The sequence below is a fragment of the Engystomops pustulosus genome, chromosome 2 (genome assembly GCF_040894005.1).
Source record: "Engystomops pustulosus chromosome 2, aEngPut4.maternal, whole genome shotgun sequence".
NCBI classification, from domain to species: Eukaryota; Metazoa; Chordata; class Amphibia; order Anura; family Leptodactylidae; genus Engystomops; species Engystomops pustulosus.
Window position 1 is genome coordinate 151,941,258 of NC_092412.1, and position 27,566 is coordinate 151,968,823.

The following is a 27,566-nucleotide window of genomic DNA, read 5'->3' on the forward strand; positions in this document are numbered from 1 at the left end:
TTATACCCTATCACAAGAGCCTATAAACACCAAAAAACACCAATGGAGCATAACTTTGCTCTCAGAAAAGACAAAATGGAGTCATGGCCGGTCAGGTGACCAAATTTGGGGATGTGTTAGGCTTCTATCATTATATACAAATATGGTGACATACGGTGCCATACGTGCACATACAGACATACAGGCTCCCACCGAAAATAGGATGCCTAATTGTTTTGACCCCGGCCACAGATCGCCCCGGGGTGTGTGGATTTGTATGGTGCAGTGTTTATATATGTGTCATGCATATGTAGTGTATGTGTGCTTATGTCTGTGCAAAGTATATATGGCATTTGTGTATTCAGAAGAATAAAAAGAAGAAATAAAATAAAATCAGCAATCTGTGTTAAAATACATTTACACCTTAAGATGTATTGAGAAAAATCCCACAGATAATGTCCTCCGTATTGTAAAATGATAGAGGAGTCACTTCCAACATATGCTATATGGTGAAAGTTACTATGCAATAAAAGTATTTATATGGGATGGAGTAATCATTAGAAAATACTTGTAAATACAACTTCTGGATGTGGGTAAACTATGCACAAACTTCCTTCTGCTATGGTGTCTTCACAGCATTGTTTGGTCTCGAGAGTGCATGTGCGTGATGTGCTTGCAATATGAAAGTGTTTAATTCTTTTTTAGATAACCACTTTAATGCGCACCTGATGGATGCAAAAAATATGGATATGGATATTACACAGCTTGAATAATCCTTGAATGTAAAAGTCCTATCCAAAGCAAAGCAGCATGTAAATGGCACTAAGGTAAATTAAATTTTCTGCCAGCAGGTGTTGGGACAAAGGTTTTACCTATGTGGTTCTTTATTTCTTCTAGTAATAAACTGGGTGTCGATCACCAGAGATCACCAGCGTTCGATATGACACAGAAAATTTGTATTTTTTATAAAGACCAATGAGTTCCTCTCTTGAAGTTTCATTCTTATTAGCTATAGGATATGATGTGGACAGGAAACTCTCTGACTATCTTGGGCTTGAGTCACCACACGTTTGTTGCTGCAGTCAGAAAACAATTCATGTTATTACCAAGACAATTTCATTGATTTCTACATATATCATGGAAAATCTGGAAAATGCTGTACCCCTGAACGACTATATTACATCAATACCTGTTTACTCGTTGCCAAGGATTTTAAAGATCTCATCCGGAGTCTATTTACAGAGTAAGTAAGACAAATCAGGTGTGAGAGACTAAGTGACTGACAGTTGGCTGATATCTCTTTAGGTTTTACTGTTTATGACTTCTATTGTGAAACTATGAACTGCCTTTAGAAGGTTGAATGTCATTTAAAGGGACATTTTCGGGCTTCAGAAACAAGCCCAATTGCATTGGGACATTATAAGTGGTTACAAAATTTTAATGTATCTGAGGTATTTTTAGCTTGTTTTCTTGTCACACATTGTACTTCAAATAAGTTAAAAAAATTTGGATGATATCTTTTGTTTTAAAATTTCAAACAATTCTCCATTTTCAAATTTGTAAACTCTGCTTTTAAGGCAGATAGACTTCACACCCAAATAACTTTATAACTAACATTTCCCAAATTTCTGCTTTATATTGGCATGGATTTTTACACATACTGTAATTTTTCTATGTTGTTAGGAGGTTTAGAATTTTGGGTGCAATTTTTCACACTTTTATTTAAAAAAAGCCAAAAAAACAATATTTATAGGGACCTTTAAGTGACTTTGAAAGGCGTAAATAATACCAAAACCCCATAAATTACCCCATTATAGAAACTATACCCCTCAACGTATGAAAAACCAACTTGAAGAAGTTTGTTAACCCTCCAGGTGTTTCACGGGGGCTAAAACAAAATGGAGGTACAATTAACAAACTGTAACTTTTTAGACATTTTTCTTTTACATTAGTTTTGTCCAAAAAAATTCACAAAGGATTAAAGGACAAATGACGAAAAGCTCCACAAAGTTTGATTGTTTGGCTTGTTACAGATGTGGTGATACCCAATGTGTAGTGTTTTTGTGTTGATTTTTACATAAGTTTTATTTAATTTTTTTAATACTTTAACTGTTTTATTTTGTCCCAATGTGGGACATGAACAAGTGATCATTTGATCACTGCATAGTTTGACAGGCACACTGTGTTGGATCGTGCTGAATACACAATACTGAATGCCTTTATCAGCATTCTGAATCATTTCAGTAGTTTATAAAAGTTTAATTCATATTACCTGCTTCCTGCCAGCATGGGTCAGTCTCCAGCCTGTGTGCATGGGTCCTCTCCCCCACACTCATCTAGCTCCAAATAATAGGTGTGAGCATAAAAACAAAAAAATAGACCAATTCCTTGAGTTTAAAGTGATTGTGTGGGTTCTCTCTCCGTCCAGGGCTGGTCCTGGTCATCCGGTACTTAAAGGACATCTACCACCAAGATCAATGATTGTACACCATGCACACTGAGGCACTGGTGTGTGCCCCCTCCGGTCTGGAGCCCCTTAGGCTCAGTTGCATCATTTTGAAATCCTTTTTCCGTAAAAACCAAGGGAATAAGAAACTAAAAGAAGTACAGATCCTGAGGTTGCACACACCTGTGTGCTTGGTTTACAATCCTTCATCCTGGTGATAGATATCCTTTAAGTCACCCTATATAAATATAGAGTCTCTATATTCCAAATATTGCTCTCGCCCTACAAGAGTGGTCCCACAACAATGTGCCCAAATTATATCCCTACGTGTTTTATCCTTGATAAGTAGGACTCCTCAGGGGATTGAGATAGCTGGCTACACGCTAAATGTGATGCACCACCACCCCTTGATCCCAAAAATCGTGGTGGGGGCTTAAGCTAACATCAGTGGTCAGAGTTACTAGAAATGCCAGGTATGCATTTACTCATGTAGGGTATGCCCAAGTGCATGGGCCATTAAATACTAACAGCTAGTGAGGTGCTGCTTTAGAACTTACTGCTAGCCAGAAGCATCATCATCAGGGAATGTGCATCTCAGATAGAAAACCACATTATGGGAGGTATGTACCTCATAACATCAGCTGTTAGTTAACATAAGCTTTTAAAAGGTAAGTGATACCACCACTGTGTGTCTCCATGGTATCCGAAGGCAGGGTTGGCTCCAGGTTTCAGTAGACCCTTTTGCCCATTTGCAGAAAACGCTCATGGCAGCATTAAAAATTCAGAAACTAAAACAGTCTCCTGTTCCCTAAAATATTCCCTAGTTTATTATATCAAACAGCCCTCTCATGGTTATAAAGTCCCCCTCACCGCCAACTGATTAATTAGATATAACCCCACTCACCCCCGTGGGTTCCATATGTACCGCCTTATGTGGGCCACCCAGCAGCTCTGGGCCCCGACACTTGCCTGGGTATGCCCAGTGCTGATAAAAGATTTGATAACATTTGAAATAAACCTTTAACCTGTTTTAGTGTACGAATAGGCTGTGCAGGTGCTGCATCTATAGGTTTTCAGCACCAAGCCATGTCCTGTCTTTTTGAGGAGCCACCACATACCTGGCTGCATCCGCACCATTATAATAGGTAATCTCACAAGGCCATCAATGACCCTTGGTTCACTCATCTCCAGCAAATCAATGTGGTCCTTACTCAAAGAATACTTATATGCATCCCTGAGTACTCTGTCCGGATACCCCTTTTGGTGGAAGTGTGTTTCAGGTAAGTTATAATTAGCAGCACGGAGCACGTGGACAAGGCGGCTAATTATGCATGCCCTTGCCACCTCCCTCTCCCATGTAACCCGGAGTGCCCCCACGCTCCGTCTTGCTAATTTTAGCTTTTTTTCTGGGTTATCCCGGCATGTCAAAAATAGTGACAGACACCACTGGGATCAAGATGAAAAGGAGCGGAGGTGAATATTTGTAGGTTTTTTATTGTTTTTACGTGGTTGATTTCCTTTGAGTCTGTGAAAGGACCATTATCAGTGATGTGAGGGGTTTCATATTGTAGCTCAAAAAATAGAAACATACACAAGACATTGAGCCATTAGGGATACGCCTAGTTCCCTATACATCTTTGTCTCTTGTTTTATAAACAGTTTTTTCCACTTCAATTTTCTAAAAAACAAGTGAATATCTTTCACAAATCCAGGTATCAAAGTCAGAGTTGGGAACAAAAGTAGGTCCCTTTTGTAAAAGACAGAGTTCTGTGGGGGAGAGTGGTCTAGGGGAATACTTATTACCTGGAAATAATTTGCATTTGTAGTTTCTCTCTTGCTTTGATGTGATATGACTGGTGTAAAACACATTGGGGCAAATTTACTTACCCGTCCCTGTGCGATCCCGACGCGAATGCACAGCTTCCGCGATATCCTTCATGTGTTGCTTCCCCAATCAGGTCCGCCAAAGTTCACCATCTTCTTCTTGGTGTTTGTAAGTGCATTATACTGCTTTTTAAGCCATCAACGGCAGTTTTTGTATCAAAGCGTGGTGGTACATCACTATTAGCTAGTAGCCAACTATTCCAATCCTCTGAGCAGTCCTATCTATCAACAATGAAACACATAAGGGCTCATTTACTAAGGGGTGCGCTGCTCACTTTCGTCGGACTGTTCACCTTTTTCGGGGAAGGCTTGCACAGGTAATTAAGTCTCTGTGCTGGGATTAACATAGTAGTACGTCACACCCCAAAATATATATGGTAAAACAAACTGTAATTTTGAAGAATTTTATAGGAGATAGATCATATTGAGATTGATGGGCAGCACAGTGGCTCAGTGGTTAGCACTACAGCCTTGCAGCGCTGGTCAACATCTGCAAAGACTTTGTATGTTCTCTCTGTGTCTGCGTGGGTTTCCTCTGGGTCCTCCAGGTTTTCTCCCACACTCCAAAAAATTACTGGTAGGTTGATTAGAATGTGAGGCCCAATGGGGACAGGGACCAATATTTTCTGAAAGCAGACACTTGCCCCATTTGCAAAATTGCATGAAAGAGTTTATAGACAGACGCGCCTTCATGCAATTTTGAATCAAACTGAAACATTTTATAAAAAATATTTAAAAATTGACTTTGATGGCAAGAAATTTGTTCCAAACAGAAAATATTTCCCTTCGCATCTCCTAAATGTAATAGATGGACATGTGTAGAGTTCACAAATGTCCCATATTGATATGTTCACATAAATAAATCCGCATAATATCACTAAAACTGTAATAACTAAATATCTGCTTTTCAGCTACAAATTTTAAGACAGTCACAACCTGCAAAATATAGCAATAAAACAGAATAAAAAGTAAAAGCGCCATAAAACCTATAGAATTATAAACCTATATAATTATATAAACCTATAAAGCAGACAACCAGACGATGCATTTGGCAATTAACATTCAAAATTTCCTCTCAAATATGTAAAATCCAGAATAGTTATATAAAGAAAATATAATTTCCTAAAACAGTAAGGCTACATTCACACTGCTGTTGCCCGCCCGTACCGTAGTGGGCAACGGCAGTGCATGGGGAGAGGAGGAGGAGGTGAGCGCAGCTCACCCCCGCCCCCCTCCATAGGAAGTTATGGCGCACGGCGCCGTACTACGGACAAAGATAGGACACATGCGGCATCGTACCACTCCCGTAGGGCGCCGTGCGCCCATTGCCGTCTATGGGGGACATATATCGTCCGTATATACGTCCCCCATACGTCAGTGTGAATGTAGCCTAAGACGTGAGGAAATCATATAGACCCCACATGTGTATATTCACCAAAATATGCAGCAAAGGGAACTGCAGAAAATTGCACTGAGCGTCACACAGATGTATCATTGTATGTTCCCCTACATAATGGTAACACAAATAAATAACTATATATCCATAAACCAAGCTAATGAGATAATAAAAGTCACTATTAGATGTGCGCCATTGTATTAGCTGCACAATAACAGGACCCTCCGTGATGCATAAGAATGAGAGCGAGAACGTCAAAACATAGGTGTAAGTAATGGAGGATGGAGTGAAATAAAAACTTTATTCCAGAACACGTGTGTTTTTGGTGTTACATATAGCTTTATTGACAAGTTCTGGCCGCGGTGTAGTCACATTAGGAGAAGAGGATCAAATGTTCATCGTTTCAGTCGATTTTCCCCAAAAAAAACTATCACAAAATAAAAGGCAATAAGAGAGAAAGTGTGTTCTTAGATAGTTCTGCATAGAGAAGGGTTAAAAACTTGAATATTAGTTGATATTATCCCTTCTCAAAATGTAGTAACATATAAAGTGAATATTTCCATTATCTGTGAGGTGCAGCAGCTCCTGTGTGCAGCAAATTCTCCCTATAGCCTGATGGCTAAGAATCTGGAGGGAGCTACATTTCAGGGGACTGTATCTCTGGCTCTGTGACACATAGAACCTCACTTCTTTATTGCTATGAAAGAAGAGAGTCTCCTCTTTTATATGAATCTAAATTTGTGTTTCTATGTGTCAGCAAAACGGAGATATTAACTGTTAAACTGCCGTTGGGAGTGATTTTTATATATAAAAATGGCACCTGATATTCTCACTTTAAACCTGAATATCTCTGGATCCAGGGCACCTAGAAACACAATTCAAGATTCATTTGAAAGAAGAGATTCTCCCCTTTCCCCTTTCAGGGGGCCCTGGGCAATTGCCCCCTTTGCCTACCCATAGCGCCGGCCCTGACGTCAGCTGCAGGTGTTCAGAGAGAGCTCATGGGCTGAGCCCTCTCCAAAGCCGGTGAGCATTTGTTGCATATTGCAGCAAACACCTATTGGTAACATCAATCGTGGGTGTTAACCCTGCAATTGCCGCTGGTAGTTAAAAATCCAGCGCCGCCATGGTGGATTTGATTGTCGCTCCCCGTGACATCATCAGGGAGCATTGATCTGTTACCATGAACTGCCATACTATAGTATGGCAATATATGGTAGAATAAATCAGACAACTCAGGGTTAAAGTACCCTAGTAAAAGAAAAAATTATTTTAAAAAAACTAAATTCATATCACCCTCCCTTTACCTAGAAATGATAAACTAAATAAACAGCAAAAAACATAAACATGTTAGGTATCGCTGCATCCCAAAATGTTCCGATTTAGTAATGGTTATTACTAGCGTTTAACCCTGTAACGGAAAATAGTGCCCAAATTCAAAAACTTACACTTTTTTGCCATTTTGTAAATTATAAAAAATGTATAAAAAAAGATCAAAAGATGTGCAGTGATCACAGTGATCAAAAGACGTGTCATTTTCAGTCCTCAAAATGGTAGCATTGAAAACGTCATCTCATAGTGCAAAAATTGGCACCACACACTACTCTACATACACTAAAGTATGAAAAAGTTATTAATATCAGAAAATGACAAAACAAAGATTTTTTTTTTGAACAGGAGTTTTTAATTCTTGTGAATGTACGAAAACATTATAAAACCTATATAAATTTAGTATCCCCATGATTGTACCAACCCAAAGAATAAAGGAGACCTGTCATTTGGGGTGCACAGTGAAAGCGCACAAGAAAATGGTGCAAATGGTGTGCAATGGTGTGTTTTTTCACCATTTCACTGAATTTGGATTTTTTTTCCCACTTCCCAGTACACTCCATGGAATATTAAATCCTATCACTATGGAGTGCAGTTTGTCTTCACACAGCTCAATTTATATATAAATATATATACATATATCCATACATTTTCACATTACGTTAGTACAGGCAGTCCCCGGGTTACGTACAGGATAGGTTTGTTCTTAATAAATCTAAATTACAGACACCTTTGATAACTGTTACAGCTGTTTATTGTACCCAAGACTAAAGTACAGTAAATTACCAAAATCTAGAGGTCCGTTTGTAACTAGGGGTCATCTGTAAGTTGGGTGTTCTTAAGTAGGGGACTGCCTGTAGAGTGGCATAAAAACAGCCAATACACAATGAATGAGGTAATGCTGCTACAACAGTGTTAGCCTGCTTTGCAAATGATTATAATACTGAGAACTAGAGATGAGCGAGCACTAAAATGCTCGGGTACTCGTTATTCGAGACGAACTTTTCCCGATGCTCGAGTGCTCGTCTCGAATAACGAGCCCCATTGAAGTCAATGGGAGACTCGAGCATTTTCGAAGGGGACCAAGGCTCTGCACAGGGAAGCTTGGCCAAACACCTGGGAACCTCAGAAAAGGATGGAAACACCACGGAAATGGACAGGAAACAGCGGGGGCAGCATGCATGGATGCCTCTGAGGCTGCTGAATCGCACCATTATGCCAAAATTATGGGCAACAGCATGGCCATGACAGAGTGACCGAATGAGGCTAGATAGCATCTAAAACATCCAATAATTGACCCTGACACTATAGGGGACGGCATGCAGAGGCAGCGGCAGCAGTGGCAGGTTAGAGAGTCTCATGGCGACATACCCTAAATGGACTCAGGATTCACCAAAGGAGGTGAAATGATTTCCTATGTGAACAAAAGGTTGACGGTATATTTAGTCGATAACACAGCATGGTGTCGACATAGTGACCAAGTTCCATAACGTATCTGGTGAAACACCCGAAAAATGAGCCTGACACAGCTCTTTTGATAAGGGGACGACATGTGGAGGCAGCCATGGAGACGACTTCCATGATTAAGAGCGACAGTATGGGGCATTCATATTGCGCTGCTATGATTGCAACTTCAGGTCTCCAGCATGGCGGCGACAGATGGGCCGAGTTCCACTATGTATCTGGTGAAACACCTGAAAATTCTGCCTGACGCAGCTCGTTTGATAAGGGGATGATGTGCTGCATATCCTCTCGTGCTCCAGCGTCTGGGGTATAGAGAGTTGAAATGAGACATTGGTGGACGCTGTGGAGGATCGTGGAGGCAAAATGGACAGGAAACAGCAGGGGCAGCATGCATGGATGCCTCTGAGGCTGCCTAATCTTGGGATGGAGCTGACAGTCCACTGCCAGGCGAGCTTTCGCCTGTCCAAGCCCCTGTCTCTCGGCTCCTCCCCACCCAAAATGGGCCTGGGGGCCAGAAGCGTTTACTTTGAAAAAATTATAATTTTCAAAGCAGGCCGGGTCGTTTGAATATTTCACCTAGGAATAATGGAATAGCATAGTGGTTCTATTTTTAATTGTTTTTACGGAAATGGTTCCATGATTAAGAGCGACAGTATGGGGCATCCATATTGCGCTGCTATGATTGCAACTTCAGGTCTCCAGCATGGCGGCGACAAATGGGCCGCGTTCCACTATGTATCTGGTGAAACACCTGAAAATTCTGCCTGACACAGCTCGTTTGATAAGGGGACGATGTATGGAGGCAGTGAACTAGTAGTAGATTAAAGGTGCTGCAGTTAAAACTATGTAAGTTGGATCTTGAGATGGAGCTGGCGCTCCGCTGCCAGGCGAGCTTTCGCCAATCCAAGCCCCTGTCTCTAGGCTACTCCCCAAACAGCACTTCTAAGAACCTTTTGTATAAGATCAAGTGTAGTAGCGTTCTTATAAGTTTAGGATATGGCGGGTGAGGGGAAGGTAAACAGATGCGCAAGAAGCGCTGAAATAATATTGGTAAATGATAAAAGTTTGCCAGTATATTTTGTGGATTACACAGCAGGGTGGCGACAAAGTTAACAAGTTTGATGTGGAAGCCATGAAAACAACCCAAAATTCTGCCCGACACAGCTCGTTTGATAAGGGGACGATGTATGGAGGCAGTGAACTAGTAGTAGATTAAAGGTGCTGCAGTTAAAACTATGTTAGTCGGATCTTGAGATGGAGCTGGCGCTCCGCAGCCAGGCGAGCTTTCGCCAATCCAAGCCCCTGTCTCTAGGCTACTCCCCAAACAGCACTTCTAAGAACCTTTTGTATAAGATCAAGTGTAGTAGCGTTCTTATAAGTTTAGGATATGGCGGGTGAGGGGAATGTAAACAGATGCGCAAGAAGCGCTGAAATAATATTGGTAAATGATAAAAGTTTGCCAGTATATTTTGTGGATTACACAGCAGGGTGGCGACAAAGTTAACAAGTTTGATGTGGAAGCCATGAAAACAACCCAAAATTCTGCCCGACACAGCTCGTTTGATAAGGGGACGATGTATGGAGGCAGTGAACTAGTAGTAGATTAAAGGTGCTGCAGTTAAAACTATGTTAGTCGGATCTTGAGATGGAGCTGGCGCTCCGCAGCCAGGCGAGCTTTCGCCAATCCAAGCCCCTGTCTCTAGGCTACTCCCCAAACAGCACTTCTAAGAAACTTTTGTATAAGATCAAGTGTAGTAGGGTTCTTATAAGTTTAGGATATGGCGGGTGAGGGGAATGTAAACAGATGCGCAAGAAGCGCTGAAATAATATTGGTAAATGATAAAAGTTTGCCAGTATATTTTGTGGATTACACAGCAGGGTGGCGACAAAGTTAACAAATTTGATGTGGAATCCATGAAAACAACCCAAAATTCTGCCTGACACAGTTCGTTTGATAAGGAGACCATGTATGGAGGCAGCTATATGGACGACTTTTGGAGGCAGCTATGGCGATGACGTGTGGAGGTAGCAATGGAGACAACGTGTGGAGCCAGCTAAAAAGACGACATGTGGAGGCTGCTATGGAGACAATTTAATTTGGATAGTGCCTGTATGTGGCAGTCCAAAAAAGTTTTCAAACCAGAGGAGCAGGTAGGTGGTCCTCCAGAAAAATTAAATAAATTGAGTGCCTGTATGTGGCAGTCCAAAAAAGTTTTCAAACCAGAGGAGCAGGTAGGTGGTCCTCCAGAAAAATTTAATAGATTGAGTGCCTGTATGTGGCACTCCCAAAAATTGCTTAAAACAGAGGACCGGGTAGGTGGCCCCCCAGAAAAATTAAATACATAGAGTACTATAGCTAGAGCCAGTTGGCCCTGGCAAAAAATAGCCAGTTTCCTATGCTTTAGTGTACAAAGAGGAGGAGAAGGAGGAAAATGAGGAGGAGGAGTGCATACATTATTCAGGTTGAGCTTCTTTCACCTGTTGGAGAATGAAAATCCGGAGAAATCCAGGCTTTATTCATCTTGATAAGCGTCAGCCTGTCAGCGCTGTCAGTCGACAGGCATGTACGCTTATCGGTGATGATGCCACCAGCTGCACTGAAAACCCGCTCGGACAACACGCTAGCGGCAGGGCAGGCAAGAACCTCCAAGGCGTATAGCGCCAGTTCGTGCCACATGTCCAGCTTTGAAACCCAGTAGTTGTAGGGAGCTGTTTGATCATTTAGGACGATGATATGGTCAGCTACGTACTCCCTCACCATCTTTCTGTAAAGATCAGCCCGTCTCTGCCGAGACTGGGGACAGGTGACAGTGTCTTGCTGGGGTGACATAAAACTGGCAAAGGCCTTGTAAAGCGTACCCCTGCCAGTGCTGGACAAGCTGCCTGCTCGCCTACTCTCCCTCGCTACTTGTCCCGCAGAAGTACGCCCTCTGCCGCTAGCGCTGTCAGAAGGGAAATACTGTTTCAGCTTGTGCACCAGGGCCTGTTGGTATTCATGCATTCTCACACTCCTTTCCTCTCCAGGGATGAGAGTGGAAAGATTTTGCTTGTACCGTGGGTCCAGGAGAGCGAATACCCAGTAATCGGTGCTGGAATAAATTCTTTGAACGCGAGGGTCACGGGATAGGCAGCCTAGCATGAAATCTGCCAGAGTCCCAACGCGCAAAAATTCACTCCCCTCACTGGCCTGACTGCCCATTTCCTCCTCCTCCAACTCCTCCAACTCCTCTTCTTCTGCCCATACACGCTGAACAGTGAAGGACTGAACAATGGTCCCCTCTTCTGTCTCGCCAACATTCTCCTCCTCTTCCTCCTCATCCTCCTCCACCTCCTCCGATATGCGCTGAGAAACAGACCTAAGGGTGCTTTGGCTATCAACAAGGGAATCTTCTTCCCCCGTCTCTTGTGACGAGCGCAAAGCTTCCGACTTCATGCTGACCAGAGAGTTTTTCAACAGGCCAAGCAGCGGGATGGTGAGGCTGATGATGGCGGCATCGCCACTGACCATCTGTGTTGACTCCTCAAAGTTACTCAGCACCTGACAGATATCAGACATCCACGTCCACTCCTCATTGTAGACTTGAGGAAGCTGACTGACTTGACTACCAGTTCTGGTGGAAGTTGACATCTGGCAGTCTACAATCGCTCTGCGCTGCTGGTAAACTCTGGATAACATGGTTAATGTTGAATTCCACCTCGTGGGCATGTCGCACAACAGTCGGTGAGCGGGCAGTTGGAGGCGGCGCTGCGCTGCCCTGAGAGTGGCAGCATCTGTGCTGGACTTCCTGAAATGCGCACAGATGCGGCGCACCTTTGTGAGCAAATCAGACAGATTGGGGTATGTCTTGAGGAAACACTGAACTATGAGATTTAACACATGGGCCAGGCATGGCACATGTGTCAGTCTGCCGAGTTGCAGAGCCGCCACCAGGTTACGGCCGTTGTCACACACAACCATGCCTGGCTTCAGGTTCAGCGGTGCCAGCCACAGATCAGTCTGCGCCGTGATGCCCTGTAATAGCTCTTGGGCGGTGTGCCTTTTATCGCCTAGGCTCAGCAGTTTGAGCACCGCCTGCTGTCGCTTAGCAATGGCACTGCTGCTGTGCCTAGAGCTACCGACTGATGGCGCCATGCCCACGGATGGTAATACGGAGGAGGAGGAGGTGGAGGAGGGTTGGGAGGAGGAGGAGGCATAGTAGGCCTTTGAGACCTGGACCGAGGCAGGCCCCGCAATCCTCGGCGTTGGCAGTATATGAGCAGCCCCAGGGTCAGACTCGGTCCCAGCCTCCACCAAGTTAACCCAATGTGCCGTCAGCGATATATAGTGGCCCTGCCCGGCAGCACTCGTCCACGTGTCCGTGGTCAGGTGGACCTTGTCAGAAACGGCGTTGGTCAGGGCACGGATGATGTTCTCTGACACGTGCTTGTGCAGGGCTGGGACGGCACATCGGGAAAAGTAGTGGCGGCTGGGGACCGAATACCGAGGGGCGTCCGCCGCCATGAGGTTTCGAAAGGCCTCGGTCTCTACCAGCCTATAGGGCAGCATCTCCAGGCTAAGCAACTTGGAGATGTGGGCTTGGGCGTGTGGGTGGGTTGCGCTATACTTCCTTTTGCGCTCCAGCGTCTGGGGTATGAAGAGCTGAACGCTGGTGGATGCTGTGGAGGATCGTGGAGGCGAAGATGGGGTTTTCGCACGGGAGGTGTTTGGGCCGTGGTCCTGGGCAGGGGGCTGACTAGCAGATGACACAGGGGAAGGAGCAGTGGTGTGCCCGGCCGGAGGTGAACGGGCTTGGTGCCATTGAGTGGGGTGTTTAGCATTCATATGCCTGCGCATACTGGTGGTAGTTAAGCTAGTAATGGTGGAACCCCTGCTGATCCTGGTTTGGCAAAGGTTGCACACCACAGTCCGTCGGTCATCCGGTGTTTCTTTAAAGAACCTCCAGACTTCTGAAAATCTAGCCCTCGCCACGGGAGCTTGACTACGGGCAACATTTGGCGCTGATGCACCAGCTCTGGCCCTGCCTCTCCGTCTGGCCCCACCACTGCCTCTTCCAACCTGTTCTGCTATAGGACTCGCCTCCGTCTGAGAAGCACTGTGTTCACCCGGCCTATCAACCCAGCTTGGGTCTGTCACCTCATCATCCTCCGATCCCTCAGTCTGCTCCCCCCTCGGACTTCCTGCCCTGACAACAACTTCACCACTGTCTGACAACCGTGTCTCCTCATCGTCTCTTTACACACTTCTTCCACTACGTCAATAATGTCATCATCACCCACAGACTGCGACTGGTGGAAAACCTGGGCATCGGAAAATTGCTCAGCAGCAACCGGACAAGTGGTTTGTGACTGTGGGAAGGGTCCAGAAAACAGTTCCTCAGAGTATGCCGCTTCAAATGCCAAATTTTGCTGGGAGGGGGCAGACTGGGGGGAAGGAGGCTGAGGTGGAGGAGCCGGAGGAGTGCTGATTTCGGTGACATGGGTGGACTGCGTGGAAGACTGACTGGTGGACAAATGGCTAGAAGCATTGTCCGCAATCCACAACATCACCTGTTCGCACTGTTCTGGCCTCAACAGTGCTCTACCACGAGTCCCAGTAACTTGAGACATGATGAACCTAGGGAGTGTAGCTCTGCGGCGTTCCCCTGCTCCCTCATCAGCAGGTGGTGTCTCACCCCGCCCAGGACCACGGCCTCTGACCCCTGCAGTAGTTGGACGCCCACGTCCACGCCCTCGTCCTCTACCCCTAGCCCTCGGGTTAAACATTTTCCAAATTAAAGTGTAAACTTTTAATTTTTTTTTTTTTTGTGTTTTTTTTTTTTTATTTTTATTTTTTTTTAACCAAAACGATGCTATCCTATTGCTATGGCTAGTTTCTAACCTACACTGACAGCACACAACTGGATTTTGTGCTTTGCAAGATGAGTTTGAGCTATAAAATGAAATAAAGGTAAAAAAAAAAAAAAAAAATCAGCAGACTCTGCCTAATTCTAATCAAACCCCTAATAAATTGTCCCACTTCGGTGTTTGAGGTGGATATGCGTGTCACTAAGAGCTAAACACAACGGTCGCAGGTCTCCCAGCAAATTCCTCACAATATGGTACTAGCTGCACTACTAATGCCAGCAAGCCCAGCCACAAGCAAACCAAAAAAAGGAAAATATAACGCTATTGTAGGCCTAAGTAAGCCGTTGGGGTTCTCCTATGGCTATTTTGTAGCCGACCCTGAAAGCACAGTGCTTTGCAAGAAGAGTTTGAGCTATAAAATGAAAGAAAGGTAAAAAAATCAGCAGACTCTGCCTAATTCTAATCAAACCCCTAATAAATTGTCCCACTTTGGTGTTTGAGGTGGATATGCGTGTCACTAAGAGCTAAACACAACGGTCGCAGGTCTCCCAGCAAATTCCTCACAATATGGTACTAGCTGCACTACTAATGCCAGCAAGCCCAGCCACAAGCAAACCAAAAAAAGGAAAATATAACGCTATTGTAGGCCTAAGTAAGCCGTTGGGGTTCTCCTATGGCTATTTTGTAGCCGACCCTGAAAGCACACTGCTTTGCAAGAAGAGTTTGAGCTATAAAATGAAAGAAAGGTAAAAAAAAAAAAAATTAATCAGCAGACTCTGCCTAATTCTAATCAAACCCCTAATAAATTGTCCCACTTTGGTGTTTGAGGTGGATATGTGTGTCACTAAGAGCTAAACACAACGGTAGCAGGTCCCCCTGCAAATTCCTCACAATATGGTACTAGCTGCACTACTAGTGCCAGCAAGCCCAGCCACAAGCAAATAAAAAAAAAATGTATAACGTTATTGTAGCCCTAAGAAGGGCTGTTGGGTTCTTGTAGAATCACTCCTGCCTAACACTATTCTAATAGAACAGCCTAACGCTTTCCCTGACCAGCAGCAGCTCTCTCCCTAGCGGCATCCAGACAGAGAATGATCCGAGCAGCGCGGGCAGGGGCTAGTCTATTCCAGGGTCACCTGATCTGGCCTGCCAACGACTGCTATCGACATGTAAGGGTACCACGTCATGCTGGGTGGAGTGCAGAGTCTCCTGGCTTGTGATTGGCTTTGTTTCTGGCCGCCAAAAAGCAAAACGGCGGGAGATGCCATTTTCTCGTGCGGGCGAAGTATTCGTCCGAGCAACGAGCAGTTTCGAGTACGCTAATGCTCGAACGAGCATCAAGCTCGGACGAGTATGTTCGCTCATCTCTACTGAGAACATGATGCAATCAACCAAAAACAAACAATGAAAGACAATGGCTACACCACAAAAAGGGAAGGTGGGGGAAGAAGATCCTTGTCTATATTTGCAGTAAGGGGATGCTTTTAAGAGGCTCCTAAACTACACCCTACAACTAGCCTTTTTCTTCCCATATTTCTGAAACCTTTATGGGTTAACATACATATAGTTACTAAGCGTTAGTCATTTTTTTCCATAATTTTTTCTTCATGATCAGAGTTTATACCTAATTTGTATTTTGAATATCTTCATAATCTTGTCTTCATTTGAAAACAACATTTGGTCAGAAAATCTTTTCATAATTCTTTCGTTGTCCCTTGCAGATGGAATAATGTGCACTAGTTTTCTCAAGAGCTAAGAAAATGATTATTTACTATAAAAACGTAAGGCAAAATATGTACGTACAATTCAAAGGTGTCAAGTTGTATTGAGACTTTATAAGTTATCAGTTATCATTATCAGTGTAGTATAATTAATATTAAAAGTAACGAGTATTACTGTACTTTGTTGCAGCAGACAACCCACCACAATCCCTATTGCAACTTATCCACAGGATATCCACTAATCACAAAAGAGAAGATTGTTTTAACTCCTTCTGGATAAATATTATGCCATCTCCATACACCCACCGTTACATGCCAATGGCAGATGTGCGCCATCATCTTCATTGTGATCGTCTCTCCACATGACATCATCAGAGAGCAACGATGACTTACAAAGACCTGAGGACTTGTCATTTAAGACTGTCGCACATTGTGACAGTGGCACATTGTAACAGATCCTGTGCAAGCTGCAGTATGGCAGAATATGGTAGGATCAATCAGACTACAAAGGGTTACCTAGGTAGCCTAGGGGGTCTGAAAAATTGTAAAAAAGAAATGGATAAATTAAAAAAAAAAAATAAATGTTCAAATAACTATTTTTCCTAGAACCAGTATAAAACCAAACAAACAGTAAAAATCATAAACATGTTAGGTATTCTAGTGTCCCATAAGTTCCGATCTATCAATATATAAACACAAAAATATGTTTTTTTGCCAATTTCACTATATTTGGATTTTTTTGCCCACTTCCAAGTACACTGAATATTAATTGTGTATCAGTTATTTCCGGCGGTTAACCTCATAACGGAAAATATTGCCAAAGCATCACATCCTGCAAAAAATTACACCTGGTACAGGTATGAAAAAGTTATTAGAGGCAGAACATGGCGGAATGAAGACATTTTTATTTGTATCTAATAAAACACAATAAAACCTATATAAATTTAGCAATTAAGCCCCTTTCACACTTGTGCTTTTTACGCGCATCTTCTACACATGTGCTTTTGATGCACAGAACTTGCATCGCTCTCTGATCCATTGTAATAAATGTTTTTTTTCAATTGTGCTTTTTTTTCACGCACACGCGCACATTATTCTTAACCTGCGTCTAAATCTCAGCCTTCTCAACTTTTTGCAAGTCACGCGTGTGAAAAATGCATCATACAAGGCAATGGAGATCATCAAAAGCGTTTTTCACTGATCAATTGCCATGGAAAAGATAGACTCAGTCCTAGGTCTTTTTGTCACGCACGTTATCTGCATGTGGAAAACGCATTGAAAACACCAAAAAAAGGTGCATCAAAAACTGAGACACTGAACAAACTCTGATGAAAACTGATGAGCCCACAAATATATGTTTATTTGCCAATTTCACTATATTTGGATTTTTTTGCCCACTTCCAAGTACACTGAATATTCATTGCTGTCAATTGAAAGTACAATTTATTACACAAAAAAACAGTTTTTTTTTTTTAAATTGTGGACTTTTGAAAATGGGGAGCAAAAATCAGAAACAAAAAGCCCAAAATGGGTCAAGTCATTAAATGTTTTAAAGGGCATCTACCAGCAGGATGAAGGACTGCATTCAAATGTTAATGGAGCCTGGAGACCACCAGGTTCATTTGCATACAAAATAGCAAGTGCCACAATGGCAGTCTTCAGCTCCAACCACGTGTATTTACCTTGTATGGGGAGAGCATGGATCCTCATTCCACTTTGAGGGCGTCACAATATACAAACAATGCTTTCAAGCTCAAATCCCACGGACCAAGGAAAAAAACTTTTTCTTTATTCAAGCTTCATTTAAAAGGCATATATAGACACATCGAAATTCCAACGCGTTTCAGACGCTGAGTGCGTCCTTAGTCATTTGCATACAGTCTTTCATCCTGGTGGTAGATGTTCTTTAAACAGTGCTCAGGTAGAAATAAATTCCAGCATTCCAGCAGGAGCACATCTTCAGACACACACTCATTTACAATGTCTATAAAAAGATGAAAGAATGGCACTCACCAAATCGAAGCTATGTGAAACAAGCAACGTCCATTTCACGTGTATAACACTTCTTACGGCTTGTTGATCATGTGACCGCTATGACTGTGGAGTAATAAACCTACAAAGCCCCGCCTAATCAAGCAATTCTTGACCTGCAGGTCAGAATATTTATGTTCATTAAGTTATGTTAATATCTATGTTGTATTTTGTCCATGCAAATATTTTTACATTGAAGAGACCATCTCAAGTGTTTACTAGATTTAGAGAACATATTAGGTCTATTAGAATGGGAGAAGGAGCAACTAGACTAATAGACCATGTCAGAGAGCATCATAATGCTGGTCCAAGGGTATTAAGATTTGAAGGTATTGAACATGTCCCACCATTAAAACAAGGGGGTGATTGACAGCGCTTATTACTCCAGAAGGAGGCACAATGAATTCTCAAATCAAATCCTACAAGTCCCCTAGGGTTAAATGAAAAAACAGATATGATTGTGTTTCTCTAAAACCATATATACTTCGTTTTGCTGGACATTATGAAAATGTAAATATGCCTATATCGTCCTAGTCCCTGATTAGAACATGTGGCTTAGTCCCTTATGTTTTATAAATATATAAATTGTTATCTATTTTCAACCTCACATATTTTGCACTTACCGCTGTGACGTGTTGAAGAATATTTATCCCTATTTAGTCCCTACCAAAATGATAAATTATACATTATTATTCTAATTAGCCTGTAGCCTGTAGAGACTGTAGTTAGCCTACATGAATTGCGCATTTACAAATTACTCACAGCCGCCATTTTGGGTAAACCCAGCAACCTCGCGTACACATCGCATTTAAGAGTATACAGTATTAAGTAAGTTATATGGCGTACGTGGTACATTATCAGTATTATAAAGAGTCATGATGCTCTTTTGTATACAAAATAAGTACAGTAATTGTGAGTCTAGTATTTTTGAACCAATGGGAATTTCCCTGAGGCGGGGCTTTATAGGTTTATTACTCTACCGCAGTGGTGGCGAACCTATGGCACGGTTGCAAGAGGTGGCACTCAGAGCCCTTTCTGTGGGCACCCGGGCCATCTCCCCAGCACACCAGCCCGGACTCAAAGAATCTTCCTACAGTTCCAAGCAACTTAAAAGATGCTGCTTTCAGACATATTCTAAAGCGATACTTGCTTCTCTACTTGGGACTGTAGGAAGAGGGAGAATGAGTAGACAGGGCCAAATTATCTTTGGAGGACCCTTCTGCTGTACAGAGGGACACTGGAAAGAAGATAAAATTATGCAAATTTTCCATCTTGTCCTCAGGAGGCCAATATGATCGAAAGTTTATACACATTGAAGTTGGAACTATTTTTATTTTGAATAGAGCACCACCATAGCAGACTGCACAAGCGGCTTGTTCCCTGTTTGACTCTTGGAAGACATCCCTCATATGGCAATATAGTGAGGAATGGTAGCATCAGTTTCCATCTTACTATCCTTTTGTTGTAGACATACTTATTTACAGCTTATGGAATGTCATGTTCATGGGAAAACCCATTTGAAGGGGTTATCAAGTGGAAAATACATGTTTGCAAATTATAGTTTACTGCCAAATAAACACTTTTCTTCTGTAATTCAAAATGTTGACTTCTTACATGTGTTTTTCAAGCATTTCAATCTTTTTGCATGAACAAGAGGAGGTTCAATAACTTTATTCGGAGTTTTAAAGAGTTTTGAATGCTCCAGAACAGAACAGTTTTTCTGAAAAATAAAGCAGCAAACACCAGGCCCTGTCACAAGAAGCGTTTTCACTATATGCTTTTTTTGTTTTTTGTTTTGTTTTTTTACGGTGAAGCAGCCAATCCAGCAGCTTGCAGCACTTTTAGCAACCACAGCCATGTTCTCTTTAGGCATGTCTGTGATTGGCCGGGCTGCACATCTGAAATCTGCTTCATTCTAGCAGGCTCACACCATTAGGGTTAGTGAGAGTGGCAGGGACTGCTCAAAAACTAGTAATTGCACTTCTGAAGGCACTCAGGAAGAGAAGGTGCCAATCTGAAATAATTGCCCTTTTTAACTACATTAAAATGTAACTGTAAAGTTACTTGATGAGAAATAGTTTTAGCGCAGCTCGAGAGCATTTGACAACAATTCTAATGATACTTACATCGCTGTGAAAATTAATTGGGACAAAGCATTTTTTAAGTAAAATCGTAAGTCGGTTACCAGTCAGTGATTCAAACCAGTTTTAACTGCTTTGAACAGGTGTGAGTGTACAACCTTGAGTAACAAAATGTGCTTTGATTGGTTTTAGTCAGAAAATAACAGCTAGCTGCCCCATCAGCTTCAGTTGAGAGCTTGTTTCTATGAGGAGGGGTTTAGTGTACTTTTTACTTTGATGGCAAAAAATGTGATCCAAACAGAAATATTACCTTTCAGTACCTTAATGTAATAAATGGACATGTGTAGGGTTGACAGATACCTTATAGTCATATGTTGACATGAATAAATCATCATAATGTCACTAAAACGTAAATAACTAAATATCTGCTTTTCAGCTAGAAATTTTAAGACAGTCCCCTGCAACATATAGCAATAAAACAGATTAAAGAGTAAAGGCATCCTTAACCCCTTATAGACATTTAACGTAATACTACTTTACATGCCAGGTGCATGGAGAGTGCCCGCGGCGTTTAGAGGGTTAATAGCCGCGATCGGTGCAAGCACCGACCGCGGTTATTAGTGGTGGGGGTTTTGTGCAAAATGCAAAAACCCCCACCTCTGTATAAAGAGGACTCAGCCTGTGAGCCCTCTTCATACATCCCTTATACCACTGCGCCGTAGAGCTACGGCGCAGAGCGTTAAGGGGTTAAACTTGCTCTTGAAGAATGGCGTTATCTTCTGGAGGGAGCTCACCATCCGGTCTGTGTGTATACAAAGAACCTCCTTTATCTCCAGACTGCTCAGCACCTCAATCCACGGCAAGCCCTCTGGTAACTCTTCTTTTCATGTTTTAACCTCTTGATTCACTTCTGTCCTGGTGAGAAGAATGTCAAGGCTGATGCCCTTTCTCGTGCCTCTGATGTTATTGGGGGAAAAACCGTCTCCTCGGCATATTATTTCTCCTGAGCAACTAGTAGTTTCTGCTCCATTGGATCTTCGGCAGCTTCCTCCTGGCAAGACCAATATTTGACCTGCACTTCGAAAGAGGATTTTGACTTGAGGACATTGCTCTTGTGTGGTTGGTCTCCCTGGAGTGCAACACTCTGTAGCCCTCAATTCCCATTTCTATTAGTGGCCTGATCTGGTCAAAGATGTACGGGATTTTGTGGGCTCCTGCACTTACTGTGCTCATAATAAGCCATCTCGTCTACTACTGTCGTTACCAATACCCAGCCACCCGTGGTCTCATGTGACTATGGACTCCATCACAGATCTTTCTTCTTCCTCTGGGAATACTGTCATCCGGGTGGTAATTGACTTTAATATATATATATTGTCATGAGTAAGAACACACTAAGGGGGTCATTTACTAAGGGCCCGATTCGCGTTTTCCCGGCGTGTTACCCGAATATTTCCGATTTGCGCCGCTTGTACATGAATTGCCCCGGGTTTTTGGCGCACGCGATCGGATTGTGGCGCATCGGGGCCGGCATGCGCGCGACAGAAATCGGGGGGCGTGGCCGAACGAAAACCCGACGTATTCGGAAAAACCGCCGCATTTAAAAACCGAAAAAGTGTCGCTTGGGGAGCGCTCACCTTCACCTTCTATGGGATGGTGCATTCCGGGGCGTTAAGATTATTTTCGGCGCTGCAGCGCCACCTGGTGGACGGCGGAGGAACTACCATCTTAAATCCCAGCCGGACCCGAATCCTGTGCAGAGAACGCGCCGCTGGATCGCGAATGGGCCGTGTAAGTAAATGTGCCCCTAAGTGTTTGAAACCCATTGACTTACTGTGAGGGCTGTGTGATAGTATTCAATATTAAATGCCATGTTTTGGGAAGCAAAAGAAAATTCAAATTGGTAAAAAAATGCATTTGCACCATTTGCTTATGGGATTGGATTTTACGGCTTTCATTGTGCACCCCAAATGACAATGAAATACTTTATTCTTTGGGTCGGTGCAATCACAGGGATACCAAATATGTACAGGTTTAAAAATGTTCTTATACATTTACAAAAATTCAAACCTCCTGTATAAAAAAAATTCTTAATTTTGCCATTTTCTGCCGCTAACAACTTTTTCATACTTCGATGTACAGAGCTGTGGGTGGGCTCATTTTTTGCAAATTTTAATGATGTTTTCATTGCTACCATTTTAAGGATTTCACAGCCTTTTTAGCACCTTTGATGTAATTTTTATATTTTTCAAAATGGCAAAAAAGCGGCATTTTTGACTTTGGGAGCTATATTCCATCAGGGAATTAAACACCTGGAAAAAAAGTTATTATATTTTGATAGATGGGATATTTTGGGACACAGCACTACCTAACACGTTTATGATTGTTTATATTTATATCAGTTCTAGGGAAAGGGGGTTGATTTCCATTTTTAGGTGTTAGTAATTGATGATGTAATTGAGGTAATTGAGGTAATTGAGGTGTTTTTTTTTTTACCATTTTTCAGACCCCATATGGTACTTTAACCTTAAGTTGTCTTATTGATCCTCCAATATACTGCCATACTGGAGTATAGCAGTATATGGGGATTTTACACATCATCTATTACAATATGCAAATCGCACATTGTAATACATGGGTTAACATCAGACAGCCTCGGGTCTTTGTGTGGCCTAAGGCTGTCAAAGTAACCAATGACTTCACAGGGGGCGGTGATCAAATCCAATATGGCAGTTTCCACACGCCACCGGGATAGAAACGCCACGGCAGCTTTTCTGGAGGCATTTACAGGGTTAACACCCACAATCGGTGCCAAAGCCGATCGCAGGTGTTACTGGTGGGTGTTTGCTACAATATGTAGGAAACGCCCACCTTGTATGGAGAGGGCTCAGACCCTGAGCGGGAGCCTATGTGTTTAATACAGATACTTCACGTTGGTAAAAAGGCCTTGTCAGTAAAAACTTTTCCACTTGGATCCTCTATGTAAATAAGTGGGTCTTAACACCCAGAGCGTCTTTAACTGCTGCAACATTTTTTTTACTATTTTTTTATGAACCTAACAACCCCCATTTTAGAGCCACTTTTGGATGTTAAAATTTGGGCCCCCCTTTTATTTTAATGGGGTTCATGTATGGGTTCCAGTTTTCATCAAAGTTGAAGCCCCAAACAGAATAGTCCCAGATATTTGGACAAACTAGTCGAATCCAAAACTCAACTAACCCACTCATCTCTACATACTACACTTTTCAGTTTTTTAATTTAAAAAATAGTAAAAGGATCCTTCATTATCTTTACACCTTTTCTCTTTCACATAGAATATCCATAAAATGAGAAAATGGGTAATTAAAAGGGTTAATTGAAGTTTTCACAGTGAAGAAAAGAAAATGAACATTACTAGACCACATATTTACTTGATTTTATGATTACTATTTTATTTACAGGTTCCATATATGATATTGCTGGCTCAGAGTGCTGTTTGTCAACAGGGGATTTGTTGAAAGTTGTTGGCAAAGAGTTGCTCTCCGTTTGTATTGTAGACATACAAACAGGAAAGAAACAGCATCTGCAAAAAGACTTTAAAGGTAAATTGTGAATATTTCTCTTCATTAACAGACTTTAACCCATTTAGGCATTTTTTTTATTGTTGCATTGTACATTCCTATTCTATTGGAAGATAGCCTAATATGCTTTTGGTTAGTAGTGCATCAACACCACAGGCCACTTATGTTTTACCACTTACAAAATAATACCCTCTTATGGTTAAAAAGAAAAGTTTACTTATATCCTTTAATTCTTTTCATTATCAGAGCAGTATAAGGGCCACTAATAGCTGGATGAGCTGTTTTAGGTTAGGTAACCACAAGTGAGTTTGCTCTATGGGGGAGAGGTATCAGAAGTGTCTAAGAGTAAAACTGTTTAATTTTCTCATGGCTTTCATTTTATAAACTACTGCAGAAAAATCAAAGCTGGGCTTGCCATGAGCAACTACAACAGTTTTTCAGACACTTGGGATGCACATCCCCCTGTGTGCTTCAGCATGTCAGTTCAGTGATACAAGGTTCAGTCCAGGAAATCCCACTAGCTCATGGAGTGTTTTTTGAGGCGTAAATCTAACATAACAAATCTAACAAAAAAATATGAATGTTCAGTTTAGACGCATAGGTTCAGAACTATAAACAAAAAACTTAAGGGGAGAACCAATGCAGAAAACGAAATAGCCGAATAAACTGTCTCCATTTTTAGCATAACCTTTATAAATGCCATGCCAACAAAAATAATTGACTTCCCTAACTTCGACTGCAACACCCCCATACATAGGTCTTGTCTAAGTGATACATTTACAGTCATAATAAGGCTTTTTCTCAACATTATGATACAATAACTACGTTATTTAGGTACAACATAAAAAAACTGTTTTCAACAAAAATGTACTGAATATTATTTGTTTAGTGAGTCTATGAATTTGTTTTTAGCAACAGTATCGCCCATATCCTCCTTCATAGATGACTTCAAGTCTGACATAATTATTTTAAGCTATAGAACAGCCTCTCTACACTGACTTTGTTTGGTGGTGATGCAGTAACCACACAGGGGAACATCTCTAACAATTTCCAGATATAGAAGAATTGAACCGTCAGTTTTGATGAATGCTTTAACTTCTATTATCAGGATTTTCCATGAAAACAGTTGAATATGCGCTTCATAACATAATACTGCACAGTTTTGCAGTGCTAGATAATATGAAGGCTTGGTCTCTATACCTCTAGTACTTTTCATGTGTGTGTTTCTGTATTTCTGAATTTAGATTGTTAGAAAACAGTTTTTCCCAGTATGTATAATGCATATAATCCATCAACGCAGCTAACCTCTACAAACTTGAACTGAGAGGAGAAGCAAACTATATACACAGTAGTATACAGAGAGAACATACACTATACCAGTGATGGTGAACCTTTTAGATACGAAGTGCCCAAACTACAATCAAGACCCACTTATTTATCACAAAGTGCCAACACAGAAATTTAATTTGTGATTTATACTCCCTTCACTGTCACAGCTTTCATTGATACCAGCACCCTGAAAATAGAAGAAATTTGGATGATCATTGTAGCTTCCTTCCAGGGTCCCATAAACAGGAAGAATGGTCAGGGCCGGAGCAGGAGCTACATAATGATAATCTAGATCTGTCCACACCTTCCCACTCCTCCAGTAGTCCCAGGTAGCACTGTCATTTTAAAATAGCACTGTGCATAGCAAATCCTGAGCTGTCTGGGACTGCAGGACGATGCCTGGAGCCACCTCTGGCACCAGAGCCATAGGTTAGCCACCACTGCACTATACAATCCTGCCTTAATTCAGTTATCACTCTTGAAGCTCTATGATAAGTGCAGACATTCCTTCCCCTCTAATCTGTAGGAGAGGAGCTTCACTACTAGGCATGAGCAAAAAGTGCATCCACATTCTAGACTAAAATCCTACATCCTTAGATCACAAATAGAACAGATATTTATAAGGCATTCCATAATTTCCTCAAATTCTGATAAAAAAAATATTCAGCACATACTGCAGTGAACTAATTGTAACAATTTATTATATATTTTTGGAGTCGGAGTCAGTCCATTTTATTCCAACTTTGACTCTGACACTTCTTCCTGGGCCATGTGACTGCTGAGACCAACCAGGGGCCACAACAGTCACAGAAACGAGAAAACCAATGTCATTGCACACATAACTGTTGACTGCTTGGCCTCATCAGTAATGGCCAGGAATATGAAAAAAAGCAGTGGAGGAGCATAAGAGGGGAGATTCAGCAAGGATAGTAGCATTTTTCTAAATGGATATCCCCTCTAACATAAAGCAATCAGATGCATATAAAAATTTCAACTGTTTTAATGCATTTATTCTGTTAGCCTTGAAAGTAAGTTCTGACTATATGACCATTGTATTTTAGGTGTGTTTCAGGTCAGTGTAGATAACTGTGTATATGACACTTTTGGTGACTTACATAAGAAGCTATGCTGTAAACATCATGGTCGTACATACTGGTTTACCTCGGAAACAGATTTTACAGTAGGAGAAAATATAATCAAGAAGTTACTTCCTATCCAGCTATATTCAACCGACAGAATCAATTGCTGTGGTGAATGCTATGTCTTTGAGGATCCTGACTCATATTACATCAAAATTCCCTTACCTACCAAGGGGAAATTTTATGAATGGGAAAATAAAGAATTGTATACCCTGGAACAGATCTTACAAGACCCAGGATTAAGTAAACAGAACTTCAGGTGCACAACTATGGGGACTGGAACATATAGACTTTGTCCTGAATATGAAATCAAAACAATTATGCAAAGTAAGTATACTATTGGTTAAGTGATAGGGGATATTAGCAAATAGAACTGTACCTACTTTTTATATTAAGACTTTTATGTCATTTTAAACCTTTTACTCTAATAGAATCTGTAAATAGCTATGGAATTTGATGGTACTTTATGAATAAAGATTAATATTAATGGGACAGTTCAATTTACTCCATTTGGGTCAGTCCATGACCACATCCCTCTCAGATTGAAATGAATGGGAAACTAATTAGTCTTTTTTCCACACATGGCATTGTCCACTCACAAAACAAAAAGAAGCAAAGTGCTCCATATTCTAAGTGGAGGCCACATAAAATTTAAGCCATGTAGGTCAAAATCTGCAACAAACACTGTCATGTGAACTTATACAGTTAAAACCAGAAGTTTACATATACTACATCAAAGACACTTATAGGATTACCAAAATTATTTCTATTTGCCTAATGCCAGACTTTTAGGCATTTTTATTACTTTCTGCAAAGTCAAACGTCTACATACATTAAGATTATTATCCCTTTAACCCCTTAACGCTCTGCGCCGTAGCTCTACGGCGCAGAGGTATAGGGGATGTATGAAGAGGGCTCACGGGCTGAGTCCTCTTCATACAAAGGTGGGGGTTGTTGCATATTGCAGCAAACCCCCACCGCTAATAACTGTGGATAACTGCTTGCACCGATTGCGGCTATTAACACTTTCATTTTTATTATGATCGCCGCGCCCCCGAACGTCATCAGGAGGCGGCGATCGGTTGCCATGGTAGCCTCGGGTCTTCGTTTGACCCAAGGCTATCTGGCTTCTGCAGATTCGTTACAATGAGCCAGTGGCTCATTGTAATGAATGAGCTGCAAAATTGCCATATATTGCAATACAGAAGTATTGCAATATATGGTAGGAACGATCTGACCATCTAGGGTTAATGTACCCTAGATGGTCTAAGAATTTGTGAAAAAAAAAAGAAAAAAAAAGTTTAAAAAATAAAAAAAATTAATAAAATATTAAAAACTCAAATCACCCCCCTTTCCCTAGAAC

The 27,566-nt window shown here is 41.8% G+C and overlaps 1 protein-coding gene across 1 annotated transcript in view; it reads left to right on the forward strand.

Annotated features, from left to right (window-relative positions):
• Nucleotides 1–1,007: 1,007 nt before the first annotated feature.
• The window catches only part of THEMIS2 (thymocyte selection associated family member 2), a 49,631-nt gene continuing 23,072 nt past the window's right edge, over nucleotides 1,008–27,566 (forward strand). Inside the window, exons 1-3 of the mRNA XM_072136919.1 lie at nucleotides 1,008–1,222; nucleotides 23,616–23,756; nucleotides 26,126–26,530. Of these exons, the coding sequence (XP_071993020.1) occupies nucleotides 1,117–1,222; nucleotides 23,616–23,756; nucleotides 26,126–26,530 (652 nt within the window). The 5' untranslated portion in view covers nucleotides 1,008–1,116. The remainder of the gene's footprint in view (nucleotides 1,223–23,615; nucleotides 23,757–26,125; nucleotides 26,531–27,566) is intronic.